The sequence below is a fragment of the Numenius arquata genome, unplaced genomic scaffold (assembly GCF_964106895.1).
Source record: "Numenius arquata unplaced genomic scaffold, bNumArq3.hap1.1 HAP1_SCAFFOLD_496, whole genome shotgun sequence".
In the NCBI taxonomy this organism is placed as follows: domain Eukaryota; kingdom Metazoa; phylum Chordata; class Aves; order Charadriiformes; family Scolopacidae; genus Numenius; species Numenius arquata.
Window position 1 is genome coordinate 2,736 of NW_027414412.1, and position 16,870 is coordinate 19,605.

The following is a 16,870-nucleotide window of genomic DNA, read 5'->3' on the forward strand; positions in this document are numbered from 1 at the left end:
CCTGCTGTCCAGCCATCCACCTAACTCTGACAAGAAAACCATCACCGAACCATGTCCCTAAGTACTATGTCAACCGACCTTCTAAATCCCTCCAGGCACGGTGCCTCAACCACTTCCCTGGGCAGCCCATTCCAACGCTTAATAACCCTTTGGGTGTAAAAATTTCTCCTAATCTCCAATCTGAACCTCCCCTGGCACAACTTGAGGCCATTCCCTCTTGTCCCGTCGCCTGTGACTTGGGAGAAGAGACCGACACCCCCCAACCCCCCCGGCTACCCCCTCCTTTCAGGGAGTTTTAGAGAGAGCGAGAAGGTCTCCCCTCAGCCTCCTTTTCTCCAGGCTGAACACCCCCAGCTCCCTCGGCCTCTCCTCACAAGACTTGTTCTCCAGACCCCTCACCAGCTCCGTTGCCCTTCTCTGGTCCCTTGGATGTTGCACCTCCTGGCCCATAGACTGGGAAAGGCACCCTGTAGGGTGCTGCACCTGGGGAGGAGTAACCCCATGCACCAGTACAGGTTGGGGCTGGCCTGCCGGAGAGCAGCTCTGTGGAAAAAGACCTGGGATTCCTGGTGGACAACAGGATGACCATGAGCCAGCAATGTGCCCTTGTGGCCAAGAAGGCCAATGGCATCCTGGGGTGCATCAAGAAGAGCCAGCAGGTGGCCAGCAGGTTGAGGGAGGTCATCCTCCCCCTCTGCTCTGCCCTGGGGAGGCCCCATCTGGAGCACTGGGTCTAGTTCTGGCCTCCCCAGTTCAAGGACAGGGAACCGCTGGAGAGGGTACAGCAAAGGGCTACCGAGATGATGAGGGGCCTAGAATATCTCTTTGATGGGGAAAGTCTGAGAGACCTGGATCTTTTCCGCCGGAGAAGAGAAGGCTGAGAGGGGATCTCATCATATGCTTATAAATATCTAATGGGTGGGTGTCAAGAGGATGGGGTCAGGCTCTTCTCAGTGGTGCCTGGTGACAGGACAAGAGGCAATGGGCACAAGCTGGAACACAGGAAATTCCGTTTGAACGTGTGGAAAAACTTCTTTACTTTGAGGGTGGCAGAGCCCTTGGAACAGGCTGCCCAGAGAGGGTGTGCAGTCTCCTTCTCTAGGGATCTTCAAACCCCCGTGGGACAGGTTCCTGTCCAGCCTGCTCTGGGTGACCCTGCTCTGGCAGGGGCTTGGATTGGATGATCTCTGAAGGTCCCTTCCAACCGCTACCATGCTGTGATTCTGTGATTAACTAGTCCTGTCTGTAGGACTGACGTACAAGTATCTTGCATCCTGTACAAATTGCCAACGAGTGGTGAAGTTAAATCGACTCAGCTGGCCTTTTAAAACGGAGCGTTACTGTCTTTGGGCTGAATCGTGTTTTGTTGATGTTTGATAGTGCCCTGTAGCCGTAAGGACTTGCTCTTTTTGCATCTTACTGCCCCAAAAATGACTTGCAGCGCGTGAGGTTGCCGAGTAGTGAAACGTACGTGTGTGTGTGCTCGCGTACCGGCAGGGCCCACCTTAAATCGGTCAGTAGCTGTGGTAGTTCACGTGCTAGAAAGGAGTGGAAATAAACCTACCCTTCCTCTGTGCTTTTACAGGCTCAAAGCAGCAGCGGTTCTGTCTCAGAAGCAGAAGCTTTCACACGCTGTCCGGTTCTTCAATTTGCAGTGGCGTTATGTCAGCAGCGGAAAGAAGCTTTGCCATAAGCATACGGAGAGGGAAAACACAACCCAACCAAACCAAATATGGGAGAAAGAAAAAAACACAGGGAGAGTGACTGCTTTGAATTAACTTCATTGATTGCTTTTGTGTTGTGCTTTGTTTAAAGGCCCAAGTCTGCCTATAGCGCTTCGTCTCACTCTGGAATTTCGAAGCTACTCCAAGTCAAGACCAGGTTCTTCCCGCTCTCGCTCCTGCTCTCGGTCATTTAGGCGTTCCCCGTCTCGTTCCTATTCGCGATCGCCACCGTATCCAAGAAGAGGCAAAGGCAAGGTCCAGTGTATGGTGTGAGAGCTTCCTATGGCAGAGCTGTTGATGTTAGAGTTCCATTTGAAAAGGAAAGATACAGAGAACGGGAAAGGACCTCTAGAGGATGGTGTGAAAAGTTTTCCAGGGGCCATGCTGTTGGCGCTCAACCTCGACCTCCAGTAAAGAGAGAGAACTGTTCTCCGGACAGGTTTGGTCCACCTGGGACCAGAGGAGAGAAATCACCATATGCTCGGGGACGTAGGGAGGATTCTGCAGGAGTGGGGCTGCAGGTGTTGGCGCTGTGGGGCACGTGTGGACTTGGTTCCCTCCTGCCCCTACGAGCCGTTCTGGCATCACGCCTGGGGTGTGTCTAATCCCTTCAGAGCCATCCATCGCCAGGCACAGGCCAGTCAGTCCAACTGGGAACAGCCCCAGAGCTCTTTATTTCGTATTGATAGCTGCGTGCCCGCAGCTGAGGTGAGAGGCCTCCCGGCCCTTGGCTAAGAGCCACTGCCACAGCCGCCGCTCCCGGCACCTTCTCCTCTGCTGCGGTTCCAGCATCTGGTGCTGGGGAGGAAGAAAGAGAAGGGTCTGATCGTATGGACGGGGAGAAGGCAGAGAAATCCTGCAGGCGTAGCTCAGGCCACCTGTGTTGGGATCTGCTTGCCATGAGGCGTCTGTGGAGTGGGAGAGGCCCCTGATGCCCGGGCCCATGAGAAGGTCCCGGGGGCAGCTGGTCAGCCTGGGGCTGAGTCCGGTGGGGCCGAGACCTTGGGTGTCCCGTACACGTGTCCCCCCTGGGGGCAAGGCGTCTTGGGGCAGGACTCTGCAAGGGAAGGACACGCTCTCTGGTTTGGAAAGGAGAGCGCCCTCCATCAGAGGGATCCATCCCTCTGCCTTCAGCCAGGACTTTTACATCCCCCGTGGAAAGCCGGTTCTGGGTGCCCAGGCAGCCCCCCTGGGTGTCAGGGAGTTCCAGCCCAAAGCCAGCCTCCAAGACCTGCTTCTGTCTCACGAGGGCTGTGGGAGAAATGCCCTCTTTGCCCCGGGACTGCCCTCGGTGGAGGCAGGGGCCCTGCAGCCGGGGGCGGCACCATCCCTTTTTGGAGACACTTACCAGGGGAGCTGCCTCTGCTGCTCTTGACGCCGCCTGTGGTGCTCAGCGACGTGCTTGTAGATGCCCCTCTGTGTCTGGTGCGGCTCCAGCCTTCTGAGGACCTGGGCGGCTCGTGGGGAAAGGTGGCTGCGACAACAGGGAAAGGTCATCCCTCAGCCTCTGCCGGAGACCCCTCCGCCTCTCCCCGCTCCAGCCCCTGCGCCCACCCTGCGGGTGAGTTTTGGGCCTCGGCTGTGTGGGTAACCCCGGTCGTGCCCGGGGCAGGAGACACCGGAGGCTGTCCTATGGCACCCCAGGACGCAGGGACGGGGAACCTGGACATCTGTGTGTGGTCACGGCTGCTGGACTCCTCCAGGCTGTGCCAGAGCCGGCGCACACTTACTCAGGCCGCAGTCTCTCCCGCTGGGCTGCTGCTGCCCTCTCCTCCGCGGGGAGAGGATTTTCAGCCTTCCTCCACCTCCAGTTGACCTCCCTTCTCCTGGGCTGGGCTGGAGGGTGGGGAGTCCAAGCGTCTTCAGTGCCAAGGGCCTGCCAAGGAGGAGACGCTCTCAGCAAACGGCAAACAGAGGTGCCGTTTCCCAGAGGACCTCCCGTGAAAGGAGCCCGCAGCAGGACCTGGGCGCAGGAGACTCAGCACCGCGTGCCCGTCATCACGGCCGGCGGCTGCTTTCGCCCCTCGGGTCCTGCCGCCGATCTCTCCCGCACGGGGATGAGCGGGCAAAGCCCTGGCCTGCAGTGGGGGTCAGTCCTGCTCCCACCCCCGGAGACCTGCCCCCCGGGTGGCTGCTGCTCCCAGCGGTGTCACTCGCCGCCCGTACCTGGGGCGGCTCTCGGTCCTGCCCTGCAGACCAGGCTTCCCACGCCGCCGCTTCTGCCTTAGCTTGCTGCAGCCGCTCTTGCCACCGGGTCTTTGATTGGTCCCACTCTGCAGACAGCTGCCGGACCTCCTGGAGAGGATGGAAATGCAGCAGCAGGCAGGATTAGTCTCAGCTCCTGGAGGGGCTTCCTTCGGCTCTGAGCCACGTTGGCGCCCCTTGCCTCAGCCGGCAGCGCTTTGCCCCGCACAGATCCAGGGGCGTGGAGTCACGCCAGGCTCCTCCACTCATGGCAATCGCAGCCGAGTGACCAAAGACCTCCACTGTCAGCAGCCTAGAAAGGACCTGGACGCTCTCCATAGCCCCTGGCCAGAATAAAGTGTTTCGTTACAACCCAGGGGGCAATAACCAGCGGGAAGGGTCCGCAGAACCTTCCTTTTCACCAAGAAGATGTGAAGGAGGGGACAGACAGGGGACAATGAAAACAGGCCAAGGGACCCTTTGGGGATGGCTCTCCGCACAAAGAGGATTTGCCAAGTCTCAAGCGGCACGGTAGTCAGAGCAAGGCAGAGCAGGTACCTGCAGCGCTCTCCTGCAGCCTTCAGAGGACGGGAGCGCAGCGGTGGGCCTGGCTGGAGGCGCAGGCTCCTGCCTGTCGGCCTCCTCCGAGCTGGGGGAGCTGCCTGGACATGGCGGGAGCACACTGCAAAGAGACAGCAGGAGGAGTCGGTGTGAGCACGGGGCAGGTTGCTCTCCCATTTTCATCTGGGATCAAAGCTCCCCAGGCTGGAAGAAGAAGAGGCAAGGGAGGTGAGGCCGTTTCCCGTGGGAAGGGGGAGCCTTTCCTGAGCCACATCAGGCGGATGGGATGGAGACGCGGCAGAGAGGACTGCCCCTCAGGTCTGCTGGAAGGGCAAGCCAAGGGATGTGGGGCGCACCCAGCATCTGCCACCTTCCCCGCTAAGGGGCCTGGGATGAGGCAAAGAAGCTCCTGAAAACCGCGGGGCACGTGCCGGGCACCTTCCCGAGTCCCTGCAGCTGGAGTGGCCAAAGGGCATGTCTCTCCTACATGGGCTCGGGGATCCCTTTCGTCCCACCCAAGGAGGTCTCACCTGGAAGAAGTCTTCTTCCCCATGTCTTGCTGCCTTGTGCCCGGGCTCTGGCTTGGCAGCACGGGGAGGGAAAGGTTCCTCGGCCTCTGCAGCACCTTCTCAAGAAGCCCCTCGGTAGCTGGGAAAGGAGGACGCTCTTCAGAGCAGCCCCGTGGGGAGCGCGTCTGAACCGGGCTGCGGTCACCCAGCGTGGGGAAGGGCTCGCCCTGGAGAGCTGGGACGCGGTTCCCGTACCTCTTCTCATCCTGTGCTGTTCTGAAGCCTTCCTCTGCTGGGTGGCCAGAGCCTTGACCACCGCTCTGCTGATCACAACGAACCGAAACCTGGAAAGCAAACGATGACACAGGCTTGAAGAAGGGTGACCCCGGCCCTCTGCAGCTCTCTCCCCAGCGCTTTTCCCTCCTGGCTGTCGTGCGAGGCACGGCATCCCTTTCCCTCTGCGGCCATGTACAGCTCTTATTTGCAACCTGTCCCCAGTGCCACAAAACGTAGCTTCAAGTCCTCTCTGCGTGCAGCCGGTTCTCTCTGCTGGCAATGACGGTGGGCTGGGGGCGAGAAGCACCATCACAATGCCCGGTCACTCCAGGAGAATACACGCCTAGCCCAAACTCGGCATCAGTGAACCAGAAGCCAGGCACTCGAGGACTGATCCCTGACTCGCTGCCGAGTGTCGAGCCCCAACAGCGCGCGCTCCTGAGCAGGAGCTGGGAAGCCCCCCGCTCAGTCGGTCGAGGGCTGCAGAGGAACCGCACTCACTTGGGGAAGGCGTAGTCGGGAGCAGTCGGCGTCCCCCGAGCGGTGCTCGCTCCCCCGGAGATCGCTGCACCCGGCATCCACAGCCTCTGCAAAGTGGCACAGAGCTGTTAGAAGCTTTCCAAGGCAGTTTCCTCTTGGCTCCTCATGGAAGCAGATGTGCCTCCTGCTCCAAAAGAAAGCCACTTCTCCAAAGCCCTCTCCCAAACCCTCCTCCACGAACGCTAGCCCTTGCTTTGCTCTGCTCTGCTCTGGAGAAGCTGCACAGCAAACACGGAGACCGCGCAATAGAACGCTGCCAGGCTCTTTGTAGGGCAAGGACCCAGAACCTCAGCAGAAACTTTCTCTGCCGACGCAGAAGTCAGTGGGGGTGAGCGTGGGGAAAGGCCCTTTGACTGGCCGGCCACGTCCAGGCTGGCCAACGGCGACGGGGCTGCTCACCCTTCCGTAGGCTTCCCTACGGAAGACACTGAAGCCCCCTCCAAACCCGAGCCACTCACGGTGCGAAGCAGCGCGATCCGGCTGGCCTTGCTCTCCAGCCCTGTGACGCAGTCGTAATAAAACCGCATGCACAGGACATCGTCTCGGCAGGACAGAACGCCAATGTCCTTGAAGGTGAAGGAGAGGCGCTGCCTGTTCCTCAGTTGGAAAGAGTACAAGAGTATGGTCTCTCGCACACAGTCCTCCACCATGTGCCGCGGGAAGGAGGTGGCTTGCGAGAGCCACCTGTAGTTCAACGGCTTGATCTTGGCATCGTCTGCAAGGAGGAGGAACATCGTCACTGCCACGGCAGGCTGAATTTCCATGTCAGATCCATAACAGAACGCCACAGAAAGGGGCGTTTATGAAAACAGTTCTTGGGGAGGGGTTGGTTTGTTCTGGGGGAGGGAGCTCAAGCCGTCCCCCGACCTTTGGAGGCAATTCTCTACTTCTCCCAGCCCTTTCCAAAGGGCACGCAGCTGCCCCCGGACGTGGAAGGGGGAAAGTGGAGGCTGGCCGCTGCCTTCTCACCGGGGATAGTCACTGTCTGGAACATGAGCTCCTGCAGACACGCCCCATCAATGCCCAGCTGGAAGACTGGTCTTCGAACCATAAGCACCTCCCTTTCATCCTGGAACCGCTCTTGGACCAGAGCGAAGGTCCCGAGTCCTGGGAGCAGGACACCCTGCCCGGGAAAAAAGACAAAGGCTGATGAGTGAGTACTTCAGAGACAGGAAAAGTGAGAGCTCTGCAAAAGGCCCAAGGTCTCCGTTTGTTTCCTCCCCCTCCTCAAAACGTTTGCTAACGTCCCTTGGCAAGAGAAGATCCCAGGCATTTGCAGCAGAGGGAATACCCCTGGGACTGATTCCCGGGGCTTATCCTTGGCCCTTGGCCCAGCGTAAGCCCCTCTCTCTCTGCCTGGTGTCTCCACTCTGACCGTAGCAAAGGGTGAAGCCCTATCGTCTGCCGAATGCTTTCTCAGACAAGGTCTGGACTTGGTTTCTCTCCTGCTTGACCAAGCAGCAGCTCTCAGCGGACGGGGTTGTCTTGGTGTGCTGCCACGATGCCCAGGGAGGGAGCGCTCCCCGGGCCCAGGCTCTCCAGGGCAAAGGGGTGCAAGCCGCCAGCCCACCTTGTCCAGCTTCAGCTGTCCCAGGATGTACGCAGACACAGCGTCCCAGATAGCCACAATCTCTGGAAAGCAAGGGAAAGAGGTGTCAGGCTCGGGGCCAGGCAGCTCACAGCCTCTCACAAGCTCCTCGCCCAGGGGGACAGAGACAGGCATCCACAAACAGCCCAGACAAACACCGCCATGGCGGCTGCGGAGCTGGGCTGTGCCCCCCAATCTCAGAGTGCCAGCCTTACTCTGCTCCCGGGGCAGGGCTGGAGCAGAAATGGGGACGTGGGAAGGGCTCAGGACCAGGGCCGTGGCCATCGAACCCCCAGAAAGGGATGGCACCCCAGAGCCCACAAGGTGATCTGCCGGCTTGGTGGCACGTGAGGATCCCGTGGGAAGGAACAGAGGTTCTCCCAAAGGAGAGCAGTTCCAGGTGAAGGGCTGATTTGCAGCACAGGCATTTCTCGCTGCCTCATGAGAGCCTTGTGAGAACTGGGGGACACCTCAGTCCCCAGGACCCCTTTTGGTCCCAGGGCCAGAACCCCAAGAGGTACCAGCTCCCAGGGCAAGCTGGCCCTGGGTGGCCTCCCTGGCGAGGGGACCGAGACCTTCCCACAGGAGCCTCGGGGCTGAGGGCAGCCCCAGCATCACCACCCGGGAGTCCTGGTTGCCACAGTGTCCCCGGGGCCTTCAGGCAGGGCTCTGGCTCTGGCTCTGGCTCTGGCTCTGGCAGCCCCCAGCCCTGTGCAGCCACCCCCACAGCCCAGCAGCTGCAGCTCTGGACACTGGAGAGCCCCGGTGCGAGCCCTCGGGAAGAAGCTCCCAAAAAACTCTTACCCTCGGTGGAGAGACACAGGAGCGTGGGGAACAAGCTGCTCAGCTCCAAGGTGATGCCCACGGTGTGGCAGCCCTCCATGGCGCTTGCCCGCTTGCCCTCAGCTCAGGGAAAGGGCTGCTCTTGCAGCTCCTCGCCCAAAACTCCTCTGCGACGTGCCCCTGCTCTGCCTGTCAGCGAGGGTCCCCCAGCGCAGCCCCGCTGCCTCCCGACCCCGCTCCCGGCTGTGGAGCAGCTCCCAAGGGCCGCCGTGGGGAGCCCCGGAGCAGTGCCCAGCCGTGGCCAAGCCTCGCCGGGAAGTGCCGGCCCTGCCACGGCGCTGGGGAGACCTCCCTTGGGATGTGGGGCCTCCCTCGGTGACATCAGCCGGCGTCACCTGAAGGTGCATTATGACGCCAGCAGGGAGGCGGCACAGCTGGGGAGAGAGGAGAGAGGGTTCCCCTCTTGTGCTGGGAAGCAGTTATGCCTCGCTTTCTCCCCAGTCCGTTTCCAAAAATCCCACCTGTCCCCTGCGCCAACGTGTCCCTGCCACTGGGAGCCCGTCCGGGCGGGTGGGCTCTGGGGCTTGGCTGCGGTTGGGCAGTGACAAGAGATGGCATCGAAGGCCTGTGGGATGCAAGAGCCCCCCCAGTGTGCCCAAGCACCCCTCCCGGCAGGAGCAGGATGGGCTTTACTGCACGGCTTTGGGCTGGGCTGGAGCTGATGTTCTCCAGAGCAGCCCAGGCGGTGCCGTGCTTTGGATCCGTGAGCAAAACAGTCCTGGTGGTAACACAGGTGTCTGCATGGATTTTTTGGGGGGGGGGTGGGGGTGGGGGTGGGCACGATTTTTGGGTGACACCCTGTCCTGGCTTGAGGTAAAACAGAACTAATTTTCTGTTCAGTAATTTTACCTTCTTAGCTGGGCCTCTTCTAACCAACTAAACTCTGAAAATTAACAGCATATTGTTCAGAAACTGTTCGCTCTCAGAGTGATAAGACCTGATTGTACCAAGGAATGGTGTGCAGAGAGGCCCTTGCTTATCCGTATTGCTATAACAACCAAGGTCAGGTAAATTTGTTATTTGCCCCGCTGGAGGGCCGGAAGCGGAAAAGCGTAGAGGGGTCACACCTGTAGGGAGGAACGGACAGGACAGGCGACCCAAACCTGACCAACAGGGTATTCCATCCCATCTGCCCCATGCTCAGTGTAAAAGCTGAGGGATCAGAGGGTCAATGCCAGCAATGTGCCCTTGTGGCCAAGAAGGCCAATGGCATCCTGGGGTGCATCAAGAAGAGCCAGCAGGTGGCCAGCAGGTTGAGGGAGGTCATCCTCCCCCTCTGCTCTGCCCTGGGGAGGCCCCATCTGGAGCACTGGGTCTAGTTCTGGCCTCCCCAGTTCAAGAAGGACAGGGAACCGCTGGAGAGGGTACAGCAAAGGGCTACCGAGATGATGAGGGGCCTAGAACATCTCTCTTACGAGGAAAGTCTGAGGGACTTGGGTCTGTTTAGTCTGGAGAAGAGAAGACTGAGGGGGGAATCTGATCAACGCCTATAAATACTTAAATGGTGTGTGTCAGGAAGATGGGGCCAGTCTTTTTTCAGTGGTGCCCAGTGACAGGACAAGAGGGAACGGGCACAAACGTGGACATACAAAGTTGCATCTAAACATGAGGAGGAACTTCTTTCCTGCGAGGGTGGCAGAGCCCTGGAACAGGCTGCCCAGAGAGGTGGTGGAGTCTCCTTCTCTGGAGACATTCAAAACCCATCTGGACACCTTCCTGGGCAACCTGCTCTGGGTGGACCTGCTTTGGCAGGGGGTTGGAGGAGATGGTCTCCAGAGGTCCCTTCCAATACCATATCATTCTGTGATTCTGTGACCCCTGACCTGACCCATAGCCACTGCTGGCTCTTCTCCTTGGGAGTCCTGCCTCGAGTCACCAAGGCGTGGGACACCTTGCTGGGGAAGGCTGTGGCAAAGAGAACGTGGAGAATCTCAGCTCTATCTACATCTGCTCTCAAATCTAGCAGTGACCGCACATTATCTTTGGTTCTTTAGTTGGTCCCATAATAGTAAATGTGCACAATGATGCCCTTGAATTGCCTTTCCAGGTTGGACTGACTTTCAGTCTGGACTATTGCTGTTCCTGGAAGATGCTGGTCTGGACGACCAGCTGTATTCAGCTCTCCACCACGCCTGGGCAGTTTATTCCATCAGTGCCACAGCTCTGTCTCCAACGGGAAGAGTTCCAGCTCGTCCTGTCCCTGCTGAGGGCTTTGCCGCACATTTGGGCTGAAGCATAGAATGATCGAATGGTTTGGGTTGGAAGGGACCTTAAAGATCATCTAGTCCCACCCCCTGCCCTGGGCAGGGACACCTCCCACCACACCAGGTTGCTCCAAGCCCCGTCCAACCTGGCCTTGAACCCCTCCAGGGATGGGGCAGCCACAGCTTCTCTGGGCAACCTGGGCCAGGCTCTCACCACCCTCACAGCAAAGAAGTTCTTTCCCAGATCTCATCTCAATCTCCCCTCTTTCAGGTTAAAACTCTTCCCCCTCATCCCATGGCTCCCCTCACTGATCAAGAGTCCTTCCCCAGCTTTCCTGGAGCCCCTTGAGGGACTGGAAGGGGCTCCAAGGTCTCCCCAGAGCCTCCTCTTCTCCAGGCTGAACCCCCCCAACTCTCTCAGCCTGTCCTCACAGCAGAGGGGCTCCAGCCCTCCCAGCATCTCCGTGGGCTCCTCTGGACCCGCTCCAACAGGTCCATGTCCTTCCTGTGCTGAGGACTAAAAGCTGGACACAGGGCTCCAGGGGGGGTCTCCCCAGAGCGGCAGAATCCCTCCCCCCCCTCCCTCGCCCTGCTGGCCACGCTGCTGGGGATGCCGCCCAGGATGCGGTTGGCTTTCCGGGCTGCCAGCGCACAGTGATGGGTCATGTTGAGTTTCTCAGCCACCAACATCCCCATGTCCTTCTCCTCAGGGCTGCTCTCCAGCCATTCTCCTCCCAGCCGGTATTTATACCTGGATCACACATTCCACACCAGCCCCCCAGGAGTGGAACCAGGCAAGCTCACAGTTGCCCTAACATTTCCAAAATCCTGTGTGTGTGCAAAGCTTTGCTTCAGAGCAGAGACATGGCACGGAGAAAACTCAGCTGAATGTCTTTCCTGCCCTACGACCACCAGAAGACGTAATTCACTAAACTGAAGACATCCCCCCAGCTTGGATAAAAGAGCTCCCGCTGCTTTCCTCTTCCTGGTGTCCTGCCTAATGACAGGACAAGGAAAGGGAACGCTCACGCCAAACTCTTTTCCTAAAAGGAGAAATGACACCGCTGGAAATTAGTGTCTCTCCCCAGCTGAGGGAGGAAACATCAGGGATTCCTTCAGCCTGTTTCACAGCAGGTTCCCCTGGAGCCCTGAGGACACCTGGAGGGAGCCCAGAGGGGGCAGAGAAAGTGCCACCTTGGGCTGGTCCCCTGCTGCTGAGCTGGGCCGGGCTCCTGGGACGGAGGGAGCTCCTGGCCACGGGGCAGCGCGGCAGAGAGACAGCTCTGCCCAGGAGCAGGGCTGGGGGCACTGCCTGCAGGCAGCGAGGGGAGAGGTTAAAGGCTGTCTGGGGTGGGAGGAAGGTGAGAGCTCACCGGAGGGGAACTCTTCACAGCCCTTGACTGGGTAAGTCTCTGGGTTCCAGGCAGTGAAGCTGCAGTTGCTGAAGGGATTTCCAGAAGGCAGAACATGACATAGTATATGGAGTCTTTCCAGAGGACTCTCCTCTGCTTTAGAGGAGAAGGATGTGCTGCAGAGCAGGGATTCCCAGTTACACCAGGACAGGGCATGAGGACTCAGTTTGCCCAGAGACGGCTGCAGGGGGTGAAGGTGGGTGTGCAGCCAGGGGTGCCCAGGGCTGTCCTTCAGAGCAGGGTCCCTGCACCCCAGGGGGCTGTGTGCTGGGGCAGGGACTCTGCCGCCAGGGTCAGCTCAGCCTGCCTGGGGAGCTCCCCACGGCAATGTGGGGAGAAGCTGTGGCTGGAAGAAACCCCTCCTGGCAAAGCAGGGTCCTTCTGCTGCCGAGAGTGTGCCGCCTGGGGCAGGTTTGCTGCAGTTCCAGCTCAGCCTCGGGCATCACCTTGGGGACATTCAAGAAGAACATCAAGGTAGCATTTTCCGGAAAGGTAACAGGGCTTTGCTTTGAGTTTTCCACCTTTGGTGGGCTGGGTGGGCAGTGGGAGATGGGCATTTATTTCCCTGCTCTGGAGGAGGCACTGAGCCCCCAGTTCTAGTAGGGACCTGGCCAAGCTGCTCCTGAGCCCCTGCACTCCCAGAGATGCCCCTGGGCAGTGCCCGGCTGCCAGGAGGGGTCTGCAGGGCAGAGCTGGGCACCCAGCGGGTGGGACGGGGTCTGTGAGCACAGACAGGGAGGAGACCTGGGCACAGAGAAACAGCCCCCGGCAGGGACTTCTCCAGGAAGCAGAGACACAGGAGAGGGAGCTGCTCCCAAAAGTGCCGTGGGAGGGGGGGCCGGGCGCTGCAGATGCCTCCCCTGGAGCAAGCCCCAGGTCTCTTCTGCCACCCAGCAGAGCCTTCCCTTCCAAAGCCATGGGGTCCATGGCTTGAGTAACCTCCTGAGCCCATGGAACCCTGTTGAGAAGAAACTCCGAGTACCCATTTGTTTGTCCCTGAACTGCCTCCACTAACAGGAAGATTGGGAATTTCTCCATTTCCCCCCTCCTGTTCACACTGCCTTTGTTCCCAGCTGAGCTGGGAGTCTGGGTCCAGCAGAGGCCCCGGAGATGCTGGGAGGGCTGGAGCCCCTCTGCTGCGAGGACAGGCTGAGAGAGCTGGGGGGATTCAGCCTGGAGAAGAGAATTCGGGGCAATGCTGTTTGCAGGGCTCAGGGAGCCAGTTTTCCATTCAGAACATATGCTCTTGAGGACATTCAGTGATTTCCCTGCCAGGGGTGTGTGTGCTGTGCTGCAGGCTGTCCTCCAGAAGGGCACAGCTCTCCGGTTGCATCTCTCTGTTGCCCAGCAGCCCCCCGGTGCCAAGGCCATGGAGGTGCTGCTGGAAGGCTGTGTGCGAGCGGCCGGAATGGGCCCTCCAGGTCCCTGGCTGGGAGTGGAGAGCTGAGGTATCCCTCAGGAAGGATGAGGCAGTAGGAAGAGCTTGGAGATCTGCACTTGGAAATGGGATTCACCCACTCTCAATGTTGTCCAGGTCCTTCTCAGGGGAACATCTGGGCGCGCTGGCCCTCCAGCTCCGAGGTGGCAGCCGAGGGCAGCTGAGAACAGGGCTGGTGGAGACACTGGCTGTCCTCACTCCACACACAGGGACAGTCCCGTTGCCTCACAGGACCCACAAGGGCTTCTCCTGGAGAGAAGCAGAAATGGCAAGGATTTCTGCCTTAAAAATAACGCTCACTGTGGCGGGGCAAGAAGAAACAAATAAACCCAATTCTCCACAGCTCTGCTCTTGCAGAGTGTCACCTTTGGGAGTGACAAAGCTGATAATCCCTCTAATGCCACAGGTGGGTTTTAGCTGTTATGACTCCCGGTTCCTGTATCTCTATTGCTGTAGGGCAGGACTGACTCCTCCAGAACCCACCGCGGAGCCCTCTGCTCCTCGGGGGATCCTCAGCCAGCACCCACCAGACTTCAGCCAAAGGTCTTTCTGAAAGGGGAGAGGTGACCTGGGGGGTTTCCATGACAACCAGAATACGTTTTGCTCATAGACATCTACCTGAACTTGTCACAGACTTTTCCTCTTACAACAGGTCCCCATGCCCCGAGGCAGCAAATGTCCAATGGCAGCTCCATCACTGTGTTCCTCCTCCTGGCATTCGCAGACACACGGGAACTGCAGCTCTTGCACTTCTGGCTCTTCCTGGGCATCTACCTGGCTGCCCTCCTGGGAAACGGCCTCATCATCACTGCCATCGCCTGTGACCACCGCCTCCACACCCCCATGTACTTCTTCCTTCTCAACCTGTCCCTCCTCGACCTGGGCTCCATCTCCACCACTGTCCCCAAATCCATGGCCAGTTCCCTCTGGAACACCACGGCCATCTCCCACACGGGATGTGCTGTCCAACTCTTTTTCTTTCTCTTCCTGATGTCAGCAGAGTTTTCTCTTCTCACCATCATGGCCTACGACCGCTACGTTGCCATCTGCAAACCCCTGCACTACGGGACCCTCCTGGGCAGCAGAGCTTGTGTCCACATGGCAGCTGCTGCCTGGGGCAGTGGGTTTCTCGACGCTCTCCTGCACACAGTCAGTACATTTTCCCTACCCCTCTGCCAGGGCAATGCCCTGGACCAGTTCTTCTGTGAGATCCCCCAGATCCTCAAGCTCTCCTGCTCAGGCTCCTACCTCAGGGATGTTGGGGTTGTTGTCGTTAGTGTCTGTTTAGCATTTGGTTGTTTTGTTTTCATCGTGCTGTCCTATGTGCAGATCTTCAGGGCCGTGCTGAGGATCCCCTCTGAGCAGGGACGGCACAAAGCCTTTTCCACGTGCCTCCCTCACCTGGCCGTGGTCTCTCTGGTTGTCACCACGGGCATGTTTGCCTACCTGAAGCCGCCCTCCATCTCCTCCCCATCCCTAGACCTGGTGGTGGCTGTGCTGTACTCGGTGGTTCCTCCGGCAGTGAACCCCCTCATCTACAGCATGAGGAACCAGGAGCTCAAGGATGCCCTGAGGAAAACTATGACTCGGTGTTTTTCAAAAGCAATGAACTAGCCATCTTCATCTCCATAGCAGTCACAATGAATCTCACTACAGGCACAGCCTCTCGCACGTATTTTGGGGTGGTGGTGTTATACTTGCGAGAAAGTTGTTTACAAAAAAAATGTCTTTTTTCATACCATTTCTAACTTGGTCCTTGCCTGTCCTGTGTGACCCAGAGACTGTGTAAATGAGGCGCTGCGCTGAGTGCTTAAATAAAATAAAGGACACTCATTGACTTGGTTGTCTGAGATCTTTCCACCAGGACCTTCTCTGGAGCTGCGGGGGCAGTGGGGGTGTGTGGAGCTGAAGGGGAAAGGAGCCCCAGCACAGCCAGGGAGCACCAGTGCTTGGTCTCCACTGAGTTGTTCTGTCTTCACTTCCACACTCTCCTTTTGAGCCCTTGCACGAGTGTAAGGCCTGAGTGCTCTTGGAGCTTGGTCAGAGTCCTACAGTGTGGCTGTCATAGAATCATAGAATGGATTGGGTTGGAAGGGACCTTAAAGACCACCCAGTGCCACCCCCTGCCCTGCCCTGGGGACACCTCCCACCACACCAGGTTGCTCCAAGCCCCCTCCAGCCTGGCCTTGAACCCCTCCAGGGATGGGGCAGCCACAGCTTCTCTGGGCAACCTGGGCCAGGCTCTCACCACCCTCACAGCAAAGAAGTTCTTTCCCAGATCTCATCTCAATCTCCCCTCTTTCAGGTTAAAACTCTTCCCCCTCATCCCATGGCTCCCCTCTCTGATCAAGAGTCCTTCCCCAGCTTTCCTGGAGCCCCTTGAGGGACTGGAAGGGGCTCTAAGGTCTCCCCGGAGCCTCCTCTTCTCCAGGCTGAACCCCCCCAACTCTCTCAGCCTGTCCTCACAGCAGAGGGGCTCCAGCCCTCCCAGCATCTCCGGGGCCTCCTCTGGACCAGCTCCAACAGGTCCATGTCCTTCCTGTGCTGAGGACTAAAAGCTGGACACAGGACTCCAGGGGGGGTCTCCCCAGCGCGGAGCAGAGGGACAGAATCCCTCCCCCCCTCCCTCGCCCTGCTGGCCACGCTGCTGGGGATGCAGGCCAGGATAGCGGGGTTTCTGGGCTGCCAGCGCACGTTGTTGGCTCGTGTGGAGCTTCTCAGCCACCAACACCCCCAAGTCCTTCTCCTCAGGGCTGCTCTCCAGCCGTTCTCCACCCAACCTGTATTTGTGCCTGGGATTGCCGTGACCCAGGGGCAGGACCTTGCACTTGTTGGGTTAGTATCTTGTGGGCCAGCAGGAGGCACATGGCTGCCAAGGTGTCCGTGAGGTCACTGCTGTCTCTGGAGGGGACAGGCCAACAGCAGGAATGTGGCTGGGAGAGGGGGCTGCCAGGTCACTTCTTTCTGCACTCGCTGGTAGGTCAGCCCTTGAGTCATGGCTGGGCTTTTAGGCTCAGGTCGGGCAGTGTCTCTGACAGGCCAGCAGAAGGCATCTGGAGGGCAATGGGTTGTTTTTTTCAATTAGGTGAGGGAAAAGAAATCTCAATCAAAGCGGGGCATTGTGGTGCTAGAGGTCACCCACAGGGAGTCTGGATCAGCCCACGCCTCGGTGTTTCAACGAAAATCCAGCAAGGATGCAGAGACATCAGGGAAGATACAGAAATGCTGGGGTGAGAGCCCGGTGGGAAAGCAGGATGGACGCCAACAGACTGAGGGGAAAGGGATAAGGTGTGGGACGGTGTAGGACAACCTGCAGTAGAGACGTCACAGGGCTCTGGCGAGGCTGCAAGGCCCAACAGGACTGAGGTCTTTGTCCCCTTAGCTTAGGGCAGCTTCCTCTGCCACCGAGGCCTAAAAGGAGGAACTTTGTTTGGAGGCTCTGGACTTCATTCCTTCCTTTGCCCTGCTTGGGGAGGCCGGGAGGTGTTGCCCAGCCCTTGAACGCTTGGCCTTGCTCCCCCTCACACCCGATCACCCCAGGAAGGGCCCTGAGCCCCACCTGAGGGGCAGGAACTGCCTTCCCAGGGCCTG

At 58.9% G+C, this 16,870-nt stretch overlaps 1 protein-coding gene across 1 annotated transcript; it reads left to right on the forward strand.

Moving 5' to 3' along the window:
• Nucleotides 1–11,995: 11,995 nt before the first annotated feature.
• Nucleotides 11,996–14,893, forward strand: LOC141477981 (olfactory receptor 14J1-like). The gene is made up of 3 exons (XM_074167119.1): nt 11,996–12,037; nt 13,637–13,685; nt 13,872–14,893. The coding sequence occupies exons 1-3, from the start codon at nt 11,996–11,998 to the stop codon at nt 14,891–14,893; spliced, it is 1,113 nt and encodes a 370-aa protein (XP_074023220.1).
• The last annotated feature ends 1,977 nt before the right edge of the window (nt 14,894–16,870 follow it).